The 16,326-nt window shown below is 43.4% G+C and overlaps 2 protein-coding genes and 1 long non-coding RNA gene across 14 annotated transcripts in view; 1 reads left to right on the forward strand and 2 right to left on the reverse strand.

Annotated features, from left to right (window-relative positions):
• FEZ2 (fasciculation and elongation protein zeta 2) overlaps nucleotides 1-4,374 on the forward strand; it is a 42,728-nt gene extending 38,354 nt beyond the window's left edge. For 3 of the 6 annotated variants that reach the window (XR_014138264.1, XM_081796933.1, XM_081796936.1), the window contains 2 exons: nucleotides 956-1,021; nucleotides 3,461-4,374. Coding sequence is in view for 5 of the 6 variants with exons in the window: in XM_081796933.1 (XP_081653059.1) it covers nucleotides 956-1,021; nucleotides 3,461-3,477 (83 nt within the window). In the remaining variant the exon portion in view is untranslated. The other 3 variants (XM_081796935.1, XM_081796932.1, XM_081796934.1) reach the window with 3 other exon arrangements.
• The window catches only part of LOC145715952 (uncharacterized), a 519,543-nt gene that overhangs the window by 47,180 nt on the left and 456,037 nt on the right, over nucleotides 1-16,326 (reverse strand). The gene's annotated exons all lie outside the window — the stretch shown is intronic.
• The window catches only part of CRIM1 (cysteine rich transmembrane BMP regulator 1), a 180,548-nt gene continuing 169,989 nt past the window's right edge, over nucleotides 5,768-16,326 (reverse strand). For 6 of the 7 annotated variants that reach the window (XM_081796925.1, XM_081796921.1, XM_081796923.1 and 3 more), the window contains 3 exons: nucleotides 12,413-12,535; nucleotides 9,573-9,763; nucleotides 5,768-8,263 (listed from right to left, as the gene is read on the reverse strand). In XM_081796925.1, the coding sequence (XP_081653051.1) occupies nucleotides 8,087-8,263; nucleotides 9,573-9,763; nucleotides 12,413-12,535 (491 nt within the window). In that variant the 3' untranslated portion in view covers nucleotides 5,768-8,086. The remainder of the gene's footprint in view (nucleotides 8,264-9,572; nucleotides 9,764-12,412; nucleotides 12,536-16,326) is intronic. The other variant, XM_081796922.1, reaches the window with a different exon arrangement.

A 16,326-nucleotide genomic window follows, 5' to 3' on the forward strand; every position in this document is an offset into this window, starting at 1 on the left:
AGAGAGCATGAGAGGGAGGAGGGTCAGAGGGAGAAGCAGACTCCCTGCCGAGCAGGGAGCCCGATGCGGGACTCGATCCCGGGACTCCAGGATCATGACCTGAGCCGAAGGCAGTCGCTTAACCAACTGAGCCACCCAGGCGCCCTAATAGCTGATCTTTCTATTCGTCTTTGCTTAGAGATGAAATTGTCAAAGATTTCCTTTAGGATGAGGCTAATTTGCCAAGGTTCCTTCATAGTCTAGAAGGAGGCAGCCTGGCTGGGTGTTGCTCTGTGAGGTCTGTTCTTTGTGTTGGTCTTTTACCCATTTCTTTTTTTTTTTTTTTTTTAAAGATTTTTTATTTATTTGACAGAGAGACACAGTGAGAGAGGGAACACAAGCAGAGGGAGTGGGAGAGGGAGAAGCAGGCTTCCCGCTGAGCAGGGAGCCCGATGCGGGGCTCGATCCCAGGACCCTGGGATCATGACCTGAGCTGAAGGCAGACGCTTAACGACTGAGCCACCCAGCGCCCCCGTCTTTTACCCATTTCTAAGAAAACTGACAGACATGCTCCTTGGAGAGTGTAGCTAACTAGTCATTTATCTAAGACTTTCTCCAGCTTGTGAGATCTGCCGACTGAGGCTATCCTGCTCCCCGGGGCCTACGGAAGTGCTCACGATGGGACCTCGCTCTCCAGTATTTATGATGTGTAAATAACCTGATGCCTCTTTCCTGATTCCACTGTTTGGAAGTTTTAAATCAGGGAGATGAGTCTCGGGCAATAGGAATGTTCTCATCTGAGTAAGGACTTAACCACAGTACGTTCTTGAGCATTTGTGGGTGTATTTCCATATCCAGAAAATAATAATTTGCATGGATGGGTTATACCATATAATTAATTAATGCTACAGTGTAAATGAGATCTTCGATGGGAATTTGAAATTGTTGCCTTGTCTTTCTCACCTTTATTTTTCAGTTCTTCGTGCCATGAAAGAGGACAGTGAAAAGGTCCCGAGCTTGTTAACCGATTATATACTGAAAGGTGAGTGTTAGGATGTGGTGTGCGTGATGGTTGGAAAGATTTGCTGAGTCGATGAATGCATCATCTTGCTAATAGATAAGAAAATAATTCCCAAACGCACTAATCAATGTCATTTGTGCAGAGTGAGGATAGATGCATGGCTTACTTATGCTATGCATGTTACGAATTATGGTATATAAAATTCAACTCTTATTTGGGGCCTTGAGCTGGTGGAAATACGTTGCACAACTCAGCTGTAAGCATGGAGGCAGGCAGTGGGGGAAATACTATGGAGACATTCCCACAACTATGTGAGTCTGAGGTGTTGACTGACACTGGGAGGGGTTGAGTAGGGTGGTCTCCGCCATCTTGGGGACAATGGAAAGGGAAGGACAGATCGTGAGGATGGATGAAAGAAAGAATAGTCAAATCAGTGGAGAGTCCCAAAGGGAATACGAGAGGGATTGTTGTAAGGGACAGGCAGGGGAGGGAGAAAAAGAATGGATTTTCATCAACTAGGACAATGAAAAATGAGCCATAAATCTTAGCAAGATCAGTATCACAGGTTGGGAACAGGGATGAGGCAAAGGAAGGTCATTTGAGAAGTTAATGAGGAAAGATCAAAATTTGGATGATAAAGAGGGAACTGATGAACTTACTTAATTATAGGCAAAACTAATACTAAACTAAAACTAATACTAATACAGTGAAATTATTTTCTATAAGGCAGCAGTTATCCAGGTGACAGATTTTCCAAGCATCACAAAATGCATCCTGTAGGGTGTGATCCAATATTGAGAGCAATCCTCTTCTGGTAACATTTTCCTTTGGGTTCTCTCTCTTCTCCGTCAGAGTTGCTGGCTGAACTATAGGAAGTTTGGGATTTCTGAGATGTTAGGTAACTCAGATGAGACCTTTCTTTAACCATAGCTTCATAAAGAGGGAACCTCAGAATGTACTGGGAGCTCCAAGTGAGTGATACGTTAAGTATCACCTGTAAGAGACTTGGAGTGGAGCCAGTCATTAGTAGGGTAGGGGTAGGGGTAGGGGTTTGAAAAGAATAAATTGAAATTTTAAATAAGTTGTGTTCTTCTGATGGAGGGCTTTTTCTTCCTATTACATTCTGAATTTTCTTTTTTAATACCTGACACCTTTGTTTGCTTTTATGTTGTGCTAGCATTGGTATGAAAGCTGGATTGTTCTGAGGTTTGTTCTTACAGATGTGAAACAGGAATGAGATGAACATAAAGAACATGTCTTAATTTTTAATTATAGCGGGTCCCTAGGGCACTACCATGAGCGCCAGAAATAGAATGAGCTTCTGAAACATTCTCTGGCTATTTTATCATTTGACTGCATGGAAGGATTTTACGACCCAGAGAACAGAGTGCTCCGGGGGCAAATGATGTTGCAGTTTTTCCTCTGAAAACCCAGGCCTGTAACTGAACCTCTACCACGTGCCTTCGGGAAGCAGCGCTTACCTAATTCTGTGCTCCCCGCTCCCGCCTGTGAGCCGGGCCGGCCCGTGCCGGAGCTGCGTCTCACGGGCCGCTTGTGTGCGTGTGTTGGTGGCTTTGTCTCAGCTTTGTGAGGCCTGGGTGGAAAAGCAGCTAGGGGTCAGAGCCAGGTGGTGACTGTGCGGTCCGAGCACGTAAGTGGGCCTGTGGGTGACGCTCAGAGGTGTTCAGTCGCGTGGGCACGTATGGACGGCGGTTATGCAGACGGGGTGACTGAAAATGCTCTCTTCCACCCATCTGGCCCTTCCACAGCCAGTCAGCGATTCCTCTACCTTGGGGGGTGGGTCCCCAGCCCACTAGAAGGTTCGCCTGGCGGGGGGGTCCTGCTCAAGGGAAAATTCTCCTTCTGCTTTCTTGGTGGGACTTCCTCATGGTTGTGTAACAACAAAGACCATGGCCTGGCTGCTAAGTGTTCATTTTAATGCGAAGGTATGAAATGAAAGAAGGTAGAAAAGGGGCCTCATTTGGCCTGAGAAGGGTGGGATGGATGCCGTACGGGCTTCTTACGCTTTTTCTCGCACGTGCTGAATGACCCTGCCGTGGCCTCCAGGTTGCACCGAAGGCCGGCAGTGTAGACAGGGTTGCTGCTGTGTGTGTGTGTAGACTTGCACTCTCCTTTCACTTCCTGGGGAGCTTCTTGCCCGTGTTACAAGCCTGACGGTATAGGGCTAACGTTATGGGTTCTTATCTCTTAAGTGGCATCCTAAGAGACATGGCCTTTTGGTATCTCATTTCTGGGCAATTGTAATAAATGTGTCTTGAGAGAACTTTTCACTGTTGGGTGTAGCCTTTTCAAACCTTTTTTAAAAAGTTGCTACTGTAGATCCTTGCATTGTTTGTTCTCATGATTTAATAGAATGTTTTTCTATACATACGTATGTACATCTTGTGTAAATATATACAAAATCTGTATTTCTATTTAAAGGTTTTTTTCTTCCTCTAGTTCTGTGCCCTACATAGGGCAGCTTCGTGTCAGGAGCAGCTTTCTTTCGCGGACTCCAAGCTAGATTTTGTACAGCATTGTTCTGAAAGCTGGCTACCATTCCCTTCCTGCCATTGGAAACTCCGCACACTTGAACTTGGGTTTGTGATTCAGTATTACTAGATCATGCTTTCACTAATTCTTTGTATTATGAACCAAGAGAAGTATGGCACTGTTCTGAATTCTAGAGGTGTTCTGTGTTAAATACTAACAATTATGAGCTCTTCTCTCCAACTTTGCAGAGGAAGAGGGAAGTCATGTTTGTGCATGCGCAGTTGTATTTTTCCTGAGCTGACAGTATGCCCAGTTGAGTTCTTACGGCTTTCTAGATCTGAACTGCACTGAAGAACTAGATTAAAGCATTGAGAGATTTATATTGTAGCTATTCTTCGGTGGTGGCGAGAACCGACGCTGATCTTTATAAGGGGACTGTCAGGATAAATATTACCTACCAGTGTTGTCCAGGGAGACTGAAACGGAAACGCGGGCTGTTCTTGGAAGAAGTGGAAGCCGAATGTGCGCTCTCCCTGGTGGGGAGCGGGCTGATGCTGGAGGTTGCTGCGGGTTTCACCACTGTTCAGATGTTAACCATTAAGTTGCCATTCACTTTCAGAACTTTGTATTGTTGAACTTTGGATGTTTATATGTCTGCGAAGAAGTGTCCTTTACAAGGAGTTTGTGTCCCCTGAGGTGCTTTCATGTCTGCGCAGCCGCGCCCCGCCCCCACTCCTGGTCTGTGTCCTTCGTGCGGGGGCATCCTCCCCAAGTGCTACTCGGGGAGCAGCTACTCATCCATCCAGCACTGGTCCTGAAACACTTTTCTGCCAGTTCCAGTCAAGTCATTGCCATTTAATAAATGTTGGAAAAAAGGGTAATGTATGTTGGAGAGATTTTTTTTTTTGAGAGTTTTTGTTGTATTTCTTAAGACTTTTCTTCCCTTGCAGTGCTAGATTCTTCCCGTTACCATTCTACATGTTGTCTGTCACTGCCGTGTGTAAGCTGGTGAACCCTGATTAGCTTCATGATGGTCAGGAGGGGGGAGAGAGACTTTTCCAGGTTGCCCTGGGTTGCTGTGGAATGACCGAAGTCCTGCTCTTTTCCTGGGTCTGTGAGACATTCCCAACAGCTACGGCAGCTCCCTCCCTCAGACCACGGGAGTGTGGGAAGAGTTACAGAGGACCTGTCAGGGCTTTAAAATGCCCCTTCAACATCTGTGAGCACACAGGCCCACCCGGTCTGCGAAGCAGCGGCTCAGGTTGGAGCTGGAGACCGACTTGGCATCTCCGCGGTTACCTAGGGCTATGTGGAGCTTGAGCTAGTTTCTTGTTTTATCAGTGCCTTATTTGATAGTGACTGTGTGGGCCTTACCTCGTTCCTTGCCCTCCAACTGATGAATATGCATACTTACACAATACAATTAATAACTTGAACTAAATTGATCCAAATTTGTAAAAATTTTGCCTATACTAAGGAAAGAGCACTTTAGAAGGCATACGAGAGAGTCAAAAGTCCTTGAGAATAGGTTTTTGGGGAAGAGATTCAACAGTGTTCTGTTTATAGTTCATTCTTTTTATTTTTTTATTTTTAAAGATTTTATTTATTTGAGAGAGAATGAGATAGAGAGAGAGCATGAGAGGGGGGAGGGTCAGAGGGAGAAGCAGACTCCCTGCCGAGCAGGGAGCCCGATACGGGACTTGATCCCGGGACTCCAGGATCATGACCTGAGCCGAAGGCAGTCGCTTAACCACCTGAGCCACCCAGGCACCCTATAGTTCATTCTTAAGTAGGTGCTTCTGGAGTGTATGAAAATATTTTTTTTCCTTTCAATTCCCAGTCCCCTAATAATGAGATTTCTCTGATTTTGTTTGATAAACTTGCTTCCCCAGTGGTAAACTACCAGTGTTTCCCGCCTTGACCCTTCTCGCACACATGATGAATGGATTTTGATACCATTGAGGAGAGGATGCGCAGGTTTCTGATTTGTGACTGACAACAGGTAGGTTTTAAGTCTCCCTAAGAGCAGCATCAAAGTGCCACCTACCCCGAGACAGGATTTTGTACAAGGATTTGCAGGGCGAGGCCTGCCCTCTGAGAGCAGCCCTGGAGCTGCTGGTGGGGGGGTGCTGGAAGGTCAGACTGACAACCTTAACACACAAGGACTGTTAGTCCTTTTTGTGATTGAGATTCAAAGTGCCAAGAACCCAGTTGCAAATAATTCCCTCATGGCTTCGTGGTTTGAGGAAAACAAAACAAACTGTAGAACCCCAGTGCACTCCAAGTGCCATATATCTATTTATTTTATTCTTCAGGAAATTATATTTGTTTTTCTTTTACAAGAGCACAACAGGAACCAAAGTAAAAGAGTAATAGATACAGCACTCAGGATAAATCATATCTTTAAAATAATAATAAAAAAATTTACACCTCGTCCTATATCCTGTTAGTATTTTCATAATACGGCCATGATTGAAAAAAACAAAAAGCAAGCATTTACAATTTTTTTTTGATAGAGATTTTTTATGCCAGGAATGGATTAATTGTCGACAAAATTTTATACTAATCAGGCTGATGTAAATCTATTTTGGTAACATCGTATCATTAACAAATTTATTTTGGAAATAGATAAAAATATTGCCCCTTGATAATAAATCTTTTTTTTCCTTTGAATGCAAACAGCTAGAACACCTTTTTCTTTTCCTTTTGATATTCTAAGACAAAAAAAAATGGTTAATCTTCAGATTAATAAATTAGGTCATTATAATAATAAATTAATTTTTTTTAAAGTTCAGCAACCTCTGTCCAAGTATTTACAACAATACTTGAAAGTTCCTTTACAAAACAGAACACATTTTCTTTTCACATTAAGCATACTGGGTATCTGTGTCTTTCACAACAAGCATTTTAAAAAGAAAAATCAATGCACAAATGGGTAATTAGTATAAAAGTGCTAAGAGCTGTTTGAAAAGTTAACACTATAGTATACAGTCAGTTATATTTGAGGCAAACTACAACAAACTTCCAGCTTATTATGGACAATATTCCAGTAGTTGTTTCAAACAGTTGTTTGAAGAAAAGAAAAAAAAAAATCCAGGAGCTGATTAGTGATGCAGATAAACTGCCATCAATGTTTCTGGCCAGTGAGCAAATTGAAAACCAACAGAGAGCATATCCAAATGAGGAAGAAGATTTTAATAAAGGAATACCTTCTCCACAGCAGGTGTGATGCTGATGCACAAGGCGTGAGCAGACACACCCTCACACGCTCACACACTCACCACACACATCTTTCTTCCCAATTAAACTGCAGGTAGAATGAAATTTTGTCTTCTTAAAAATTTGTAAGTGATCAAAAGCATTGATATGGAATGCCTGTTTGTCTTTGTTCTGGTTAAAATCTCATAAAAATACATTCAACAGGAAAACATAAATTGTATGTGTATAAATATATATGCATATATATTATATACACACGCACACAAATACTTTTGTTTTTTTGAAGCATAAGAGTTACATAAATATTCCTATAATTGCTAAAGTTTAAGGAGGCATATTTTTTTTTGAGCTTCAACAAAGGTGCTTGAATAATATACAATTAAAATGAAGTAGTTTCTATTTTGTAGAATCAGTATAGAATAAGGAAAAAAAAATCCCCAAACAGTCCTTTTTTAAAAAAGTTTCTTCTTAAGCTAGAGCTTCAACAAAAACTATGAACACCCAACAAGAGAACAAAGCCACGACAGACAATGAAGTACAGCCCCTGGAAATACCTGGTGTCTTTCGCCCTCTGCCTCCTTCCTGCCACGTGGTGGTAAGAAAAGCTCCAGTGCTCACATCAAGAAATGACTTAGGTCTTGTTCACCTGCTGACTCTGCTAGGAACTGGCTGATTGGCTTGGAAGAGAACAAAAGCAGCAAAAAGTATAACTGTCTATCTCCTTAACAACCCGCGTCGGAGAAATGCCGCAGCGCATCTCTCCTGCTTCCTCACCGCCCACCGCAGCGGGACCGTATAGACAAGAAACTCGTGGCTTTAGCCCGGGGATGGCTAGCGCCAGGTGCTGGTGCGCTCGTCTGCAGTCCTAAGGTGGCTATGATAGCAGCCGGGTCGCAAGGCCTTTGTTTTCCCGCTCACTCGGGCCCGAGCTTTGAAGCAACCAGTGCAGTCTTCAAGGAAAAAAAGCTCCTCTGGGCCACTCAACTGCTTTTATTTGAACAGGATTTCTCCCCCATCCCCGAGCCCAGCTGACCAATTTGCCTTCCCAACACCACCCTCCCAACCCATCTCCCCAACCAAACTCAACTGTCCCCGCCCCCAAGTATCTCTACAGCTATATTACAAGCAAATATATCTTAGCAACTTTAAAAACTTTGGTTCTAAGAAAACACTTGGTCAGTTATCTTGAGGAAAGTGGGAATGCTTGTTCTGCACACTGCTGTAGACAAGAGCCCATCCCGGTAAGTTCTCAGCGCTGTACATCAACTCACAATCCAAAACGATCCACTAAGCAAGTGCACAAATTCTAGTTTACTTTTAAAAGCAGATTTAGTCGTTTTCTGTCTTTCAAAGCCTCATCGACGTCGCCTTTCTTCACACTGTCTGGTAGAAATTATCTGCCTGTAGGTGGTTCTGTTTTTGCATGCTGTAGAAGCCACTGAATCTCGCGTCCGGCTCAGCAATTCTTAGCATTCTCTGTGAACTGTCCACGGGGACTCTGCTTCCTTTCTTGCAGTCCACAGACACCAGCTGATTATTTAAGGAAGAAGGCTATTTAATGAGAGGAGGAAAAACCACAAAGAATTAGCTGTTTTATGTATCCTAAGTTAACAAATTTAGTCCCGACTCAAGTGAGGTGATAGCTTTGCAGGACACGGACGGGCAGACTGGATGTGGAGCCTACACCCTGTTCTAGCACCAGCAGTAGTTTTGTAAGGGATCCTGCCTGACAAAACGGTTTAAAAGCGAACTGTCAATAAATTATGTCAAATGGAGTGGATGAAGGAACTGAAAAAAGAGAATGGTGAAACCACTGAACTATTTTCAAATCCTTGACATGCAGGCTAGCACTTACAAGGGTTGAAGAAGTGGGAGTCACCAGACAGGCAGATTTTAAGAGAAACAGACAATGTTAAATCACACAGCCAGCCCCTGTCTGTAGCCAGCCACTTCATGCACGTTATGAACTGGTCTCTTTTCCCAGCTTTTCGCTGTGGGGACTGGGTCTTGCCCAGCCCCGTGTCCTGAGCCCGCAGGTGCCCAAAGTGTATTTCTTAAAAGAAAATCAGAGGCCAGATAAGCATCTGACAGAAATTTTATTTGGAAGAGTTATCTAGGTGGTAAACTGGATTAAAATAATTATTCAAGCGGTTTTCAAGTTCTTAAGGGTATATGATTTTTTCTTAAAGAAAAAAGACTAAATGTAAAAAGTAGACTCAGGGTTGGAAAAAGTCATTGACTTTTCCCTTTAATGAAAATGAATTTTCTTGGCTTTTAAGATAGGCTGATTTGACAAATACATATTCGTCCTTTCTCAGTAGTGAAATGTGCCCCTTTCTGCCTGGTCTAGTGTTACTTTACAGTCTCTTCAGGATCTTCTGCCACCTGTCCCCCGGTGCTTGCCCTGGATACGTCTCCCTGTCCTTTGGAGTTCTGTATATGCTCAGGACGCTCGAGCGGTCTTGTGGCTCTCACCCAAGTGCTGGCGCCCTCTTTCTAGGTTTCTTTCCCAATTCTAAGCTGATAGATCACTGAGAAATTCAGGTTTTAATTTCTAATATAAACAATGAATCCAGAAGTTTTTTTTTTTTTTTGAAAACTTTAAATCCAGGACATTGGCTGTGTGGAAGGTCAGGATTCATTAACCAGTGGATGATGGGTAATTCGTCCATTGATTGCTCCAGCCCCAGGCAAGTACTCTGTAGTGGATGGCTACAGCTTGCTGTGCGCTTGAGCCCATGAAGACCAAAGCAAAATTTTCACTGGCTAATATAAAAAACATCAAGCAATTTAAGGAAATGTAAGCACGCAAGCTTTCCTAGTTCGGTCACTCAAGAGACAAACTTTTTCAGGACAATACCTTAGTTGGTGTTCGATACCAGCAAAGCAGTGGTATCCACTGTTTCTTCTGATTGATGAATAGGAATGCTATTATAATAGAGAGGCCGATTATTATGGGAACCACAACCGAGGCAATGGAGTCCAGTGAAGAATCTTCGCCCGGATGCAGCCTGTTGTTATCTCTGTAATCTACCTGCAGGTGACCCATGTCTAGGAGAAAAACAGTTAACAAGCATTTATTACCTCAACAAGAATTTTTAAGGATTATTTTAGTTACACTGCAAATGCAAATCAATGACTTGGTTTCACTTCTTCCCAATGCTTTCAGGCTAAACATGATTCAAATGTAAAGATCCAGAGGGCTCTTACGAGAGGGCAGAGCTCTTAGGGATGGATGTGAGACAGGAAATATGAGGGTGAGAAGGTTAACAACTGGGCAAGATGAAGCTGCTTCTTGCTTCATCCTTATAAATTGACTAAACTAGATTACTGAAAGTATTTTGATTAACATTAACCTATATGGTCTTCTCTAAGATTCGGAAACAGAAACATTAGCTTACCTCCCTGCTTACCAGCAAATAGGAGACTAGAACAAAGTATCTTCTTGGACTTACCATACTAACAGCCAAGACTAATTACTAATGTAACAGTAAAAACTACACCAGCATCAAGAGTTTGGTCTTTTGGTTGATACTGAGCTCTAAGCAAAAATGCCTCCCTCTTCATAAAATTGTTGAAAACTCACTAGGCCTAATAGATCATTTTCCTGCCTTAGTTAATATACTGCACAGGAGACAACATTTAATTTTGTTCTTATGAATGCAGGTCTTTCTGTTCCTTTAAATCATCATTCTTGCCATAAATATTGCAGAGATCACTAGGTTAACTCTGTATCAATCAGGAGCACTCCCTGGAAGTTTCCTTACTTTTATTTTCTTTCAAATAAACTACTGTGTTCAGACTGTCTAAATGCATCAAAGACCAGGTTAGTGAATGATGCAGGAATTACACAATCAAAAATAGTTGCTCTTAAATTGTTCTGGAAACAGCTCATCATAGCACAGCCTTGTGATATTAAGACTGTCTACAGTTTAAAAATCAGATTTTTATTAATATGCTTCTTCCTCTGTGTGTGTGTGGGGGGGGGCTTGGGGGGATGGAAAGAAGAGGACCTTCCTAGTCATTCTATCCAGTGTAGATGGTAATATTTTACAGGAATTTGAAAAAACCCTCATTATTTATCAGCATCAAGACAAATACCAAAGGTCAAAATAACATCTTATTGATGAATTCAGGTTTTAAATACACAATGAATAAAGGAATGAATTTTTGCCTTACCACATTCCAAATGATATAGCAAATGGTTTTAGGAATATATGTCATACAAGGAAATTGAAAAGTTAAGGAAAATTTAGTGAAAGGAAAAGGAAGCTTCAAGTCTATTTATAAAATTCAGTCCAGTGCTTAAGTTCTGTTTTGATGCAAAAAGCAGGCCATAAAATTGAGCTTTGGGCTTCCTAGCAGCAAAAGCAAAAGAGGAAACAAATACCATCAACAAGATTACAATGTCATCAACATTAAAAAATAATCTTGCTGGGTGCCTGGGTGGCTCAGTTGTTAAGCGTCTGCCTTCGGCTCAGGTCATGATCCCAGGGTCCTGGGATCGAGCCCCGAATCGGGCTCCCTGCTCAGCGGGAAGCCTGCTTCTCCCTCTCCCACTCCCCCTGCTTGTGTTCCCTCTCTCGCTGTGTCTCTCTCTGTCAAATAAATAAATAAAATCTTTAAAAAAAAAAATCTTGCTTAGGAGAAGTACAAATTTTCCTGCTACTGACACATGAGGAAATATCCTCCTCAGGGACTTTGTAACAGAGATGATGCTAAGTAATGTACAGGTCCTCAATATATTGCAATAAATAAGGCTGTTCTTATGACCAAAGCCCAGCATGTAGAACAGTGTGTGGCACAGAGTAGGCACGAATATTTATTGATTGAATGAATTTAAATGTAATGATAAAGCACAGTTCAGTCATAGCAATTATATAAGTAGCCAAAACGCTGGGTCCAGGAGGTTGGCTCCCTGGTTATCTGGCTTGATCTAAAGAAGCATAAACTGCAGAGTATCTAGAGTAACAACAGACCATTAATCTCAAGCAATGAATATTGCTTCTCCCAAAAGATATAAAAATTCCCTAGCAGTGATTTTAAGAATGTCCTTGGAGTAGACAGGAGGCGGTGTTGAGTCATGGCTAAGAGGAAGTTTATACTCTTGATTAAGAGGTCTACTTTTAGAGAGTGCAATATTGACAGGAACCCTGCCTTGCTTTGTCACTTAACTACTGAGAGACAGAATAATGTGCCTGTTACACAACTGAAAAGGACAGAGCTGGGGGAAAAAAGCAAGGAATAAACCTGATGAGTGGAAAAATCAGCACATATAATAAACTGAACTCTCATGGAGTAAGAACAACCTAGAAGCAGAAGGTAACCTAATGCACAATTGCTTAGTCCAGAATCCACAGGGACTGAATAATGTATTATTCTTCTGCTCATATACGTACAAATAGGAGAGCTGGCTTTCAAATTCCAGATACCAGGCTCTTAGGACAAAGAACATCCATCTTTCCATCATCACTAAGTCTCTGAGCATGTGGGGCCAGAAGGAGGCATATTATCCAGTTACCTGCAGACTGACTTTATCATTCTGGGTTAAATATGTTACAGCCAAGCAGGTCTTCCCTGGAGTCCTTATTTGAACTTACTTGGGCTTGCCATTTAAAAAGATACACAAAGGAAGTTAAAAAAAAAAAAAGGTAGACCACATGTAAGATTACAGAGATCTCAGTCGACTTCAGCACTTACCTCTGGGGAGATGGATAATGTCATTCTCACTGGGTGTCGGCCACAAGGGAACCTCTAGGTCAATCTCTCCACGGTGATTCGTTTTCTCAATGGGTATATTGGTTGGTTCTGGGACATACATTTCTAAAAGAAAAGGACATTTTTCATAAGAGATGATGGAGGAGCTACTTACTCTTGACTTTTGTTTCCTCAATCCAAATGGATGGTGCATTCAATCAGTACAATACGTCCTGGGACATGAAAGATCCTGTTTCTTTTTTTTTTTTTAAAGATTTTATTTATTTATTTGAGAGAGAGAGAATGAGAGACAGAGAGCATGAGAGGGAGGAAGGTCAGAGGGAGAAGCAGACTCCCCGCCGAGCAGGGAGCCTGATGCGGGACGCGATCCCGGGACTCCAGGATCATGACCTGAGCCGAAGGCAGTCGCTTAACCAACTGAGCCACCCAGGCGCCCGAAAGATCCTGTTTCTGCATTTCTATCACCTACTGCTAGAGAGTCACTACCTTTGCAAGTGCGGGAAACAGGTCTTATGACCATGTAAAAAAGGGAGAGAAAGTTTTCTCCCGCACCAGGGAGAAAGCTCTGCTTTTTCATGTCCAATGGTGTTGGCCCTGTAGTTTTGTGCAAGCTGATAGGGACTGGCTGAATTGGAAGGATTTCTTTTACTTTCCATCAGCTAAATACTATACCTTAATAACGGTTTCTCTTTAAACCTTGAATGTTGAATCATTTATATAAAATATATCCCAGGAAGTGAAAAAGTAAAAGCATCTTTCACTCTTTATGCATTTCTGAGGCATTTCCCCTCCAGTCACTTCCCCTAAAGGGAACAGACTGTAGGCAGACCTGACAAGGTGTGGCCTGGCTCAAGTATAAAATGTCTGCTTTGTTACCATTGGAACCATGTGGACTAAAAGATGATCTTCAGTAAATACAGTTCCGTGATCTAACTTGATCATGTAGGCACTCTGATCAATAAGATTCTACAACATGAAACAAGGCCATCTAAGAAGAACAATATTCTTTGTCCCAAATATCAGGGTTTTTTCCCTTTTTTTCTTTTTAAAGCTAAGTTCTAAAAGGGACCAGTTTAAAAAGTTCAGAGTTTTCTTTGGCTCCTAACAAATATATTTATATATCCTTTCTTCATCTGGTTAACATTTTAAATAAATAGTTCTTGAGAACCCCTATTTTCAAAAGGTGACACAAAAGTCTGCATCAACCATATAGCTCCTTTTGGCCAGATCCTGCCATATTATTAAACTCATTTTTATAAGGTTACTCAGCATTGGTAATACTAAATATTCACTAGTAGCCCAACTGAGTCGAAAATAAAATATATAAAGTACAAGTGATAGAAGTTAAAATAGAACTAACAATCCCCTGCTCACAGTGACTGCTGTCTATCCTGTAGTTACCTGCCTTTCAAGAAGTAAACCGTAAGATGAAGTAGAGAGAAGGGGAAATGACAGGGAAGAGAGTGTTTGCTCTGCTTCCGCTGTCTGTTAACGGGAGTTCCTGCCTGGGAAGGAAATCGGAGAGGTTAAGTGAATTGCCCAAGATGATGCGTCCAGGAACTGGTAGAGGTGGGATTCAAATCCGGTTCTGTGATGCCACGGCCCGGGTCTTCTGGTGCCCCAGGAATAAAGTTATTTTGGCCTTTGTCCCCGAGTCTTCTGCTTTCTTTCTTAAATACAGCTGACCTTGAACAACTCGGGTCTGAACTGCATGGGTCTACTTCTAAGTGGGCTTTATCAGTACAGTACTGTAATTGTACTTTTCCTTACGATTTTTTTTTTTTTAAAGATTTTATTTATTTTTTTTGACAGAGAGAGAGACAGCGAGAGAGGGAACACAAGCAGGGGGAGCGGGAGAGGGAGAAGCAGGCTCCCCGCAGAGCAGGGAGCCCAATGCAGGGCTCGATCCCAGGACCCTGGGATCATGACCTGAGCTGAAGGCAGACAGACGCTTAACGACTGAGCCACCCAGGTGCCCCCCTTATGATTTTCTTACTATTCTCTTTCCTCTAGCTTATCCTAAGAATATAACACCTATAACATACAAAGTATGTGTTAATCGACTCTTTATGATATTGGTAAGGCTCTTGGTCAACAGAAGGCTAAGTAGTTAAGTTGTGGGGGAGTCATAAAAGTTATATGGGGACTTTTGAGTGCTTGGGGTTTGGCACCTCAGACACAGCAAGGCCTAGACACTTACAGTTTCAAAAAGATACCTAAAAACTCTAGAATTAAAAAGAGAGTTTACTGACAGTGTTATTTAGAGAAGCAGGGGCCGCTAGAGTGAAACCAAGGACTCTCAAACTTTTCTGTCCTGAGTCACCTGAAGGGCTTATAAAATGTGCTGATTCTCACAGGTTGTGATTCTGGGGTGGGTGCACAGGGCATGGCGTTTAGTTCACCCACTGAGAAACCCTGATTACGTGACAGGAATATCCTGGAAGAGTCTGGAAAGAAAAGTGACTTTGACATTTAGGTGACCTCTTTCGACGCCACAGCACCTCTGAGCACCTCCCCTAAGGGTCCACACAGCACTGAACCTTCGCATCACAACAGCCTCCCCCCCGCCCCCCCACCCCCGGTGTCAGGGAGCTCAGCAGAAAAGGCCAAAGTGAGATCTATCCACCAGACCTAGCAGTGTGGATGGCTAAGCAGCCAAAGCCCCCACGGAGGTCCCCAGAGCTGGGATCGGTTCTGCTTCACCTCAGGGTCTTCCTGGGTGAGGAGAGCCCCAGAGAAGCAGGCTTGAAATCCTCGCACCGCCTATCTGCACATGCATAGATTGCAAGGGAAAGCCCACACACGGCACACCGGACAGGTGAGTCCTCCTCCCCCAGGTGCTTAGGAAGGCTCTGCTTGGCAGCAGTGGGGGAGGTACAAGGGTGTGCCCTGGGTCAGGGAAGGGGTCTCACACGGTGATTGATTATATCACCCCTGTCCACAAATACTTCCTGAGGGCGTCACTGGTCCACGTGTTGGGGAGGCAGCCATGAGCAAGACCAGTCCTGCCCTCGTGGGCCCCTCCCCGCTGAGCGGCTCACAGCCTGCCCTGGGTACGGGTCTGCTCCACTGACCTCAGTACGGCTCGGACGGACGTCCACCTACACCTCCTTCTTCATCACAAAATACTCAGAGCTCTAGTTTGGAGCCGTCACGCCCAAGGGTCATTTCCCTTTAATGTGAACTTACAAGGGACACTGTCTCTGAGCAGTTTTGCCAAAAAGGAAACATCTTTTGGCAAAACAAAAACAAAACGATTTGGACAAACAAAAAGAAGTGTGGGAGCTACGCTCTTTCCATGCCTAGACCCAGGGCCTCCATGGCCAAGGCCTGCGTCTGACCCCAACTCTCACATACAGCCCTTCTGGCATTTACTGTCACAGCCCTTCACAGCTGCTGGCATCGCAGACACAAAACTACATCTGGCCAGGCCACGTGGATCACAGGCACGTGGTCACAATGAAGACTTACTCCTGTGGTCAAGTATGTTCTGAACTTCAGAGGCACCCAAGACCCCTTACTGAGGAAATATTTTACTTTCAGAGGCAACTGGCCAGTTCTAAGAGCCACCTTCCCTGAAATGTCCTCTCCTGGAATATGGGGGGGGGCAGGATGCCTGGGGCTCACAAGCTGAGGCACCATTTTTGGGGAGATGGAACCTGCAGTCAACTGAGGACCAGAACGCCCAAGTCTGCCAACTAGTGGCGTGACCTCGGAGAATCCACTTAACTTCCCCGAGCCTCGGTTTCTTCTGTTAAAATGGGACAAGTACGAACCAGCTCACGGGTTTTGTCCTCATATCCTAAGACAGCTGAGGGGGAAAGTGCTTTGTAAGGGGTGAGACTGGCCAGACCGGCAGTCGATATGTACAGGGGGCAACGCGAGGTAGCAGGAAC

This window comes from Leptonychotes weddellii, chromosome 10, assembly GCF_054177405.1.
Source record: "Leptonychotes weddellii isolate Sample4059 chromosome 10, ASM5417740v2, whole genome shotgun sequence".
Lineage (NCBI taxonomy): Eukaryota > Metazoa > Chordata > Mammalia > Carnivora > Phocidae > Leptonychotes > Leptonychotes weddellii.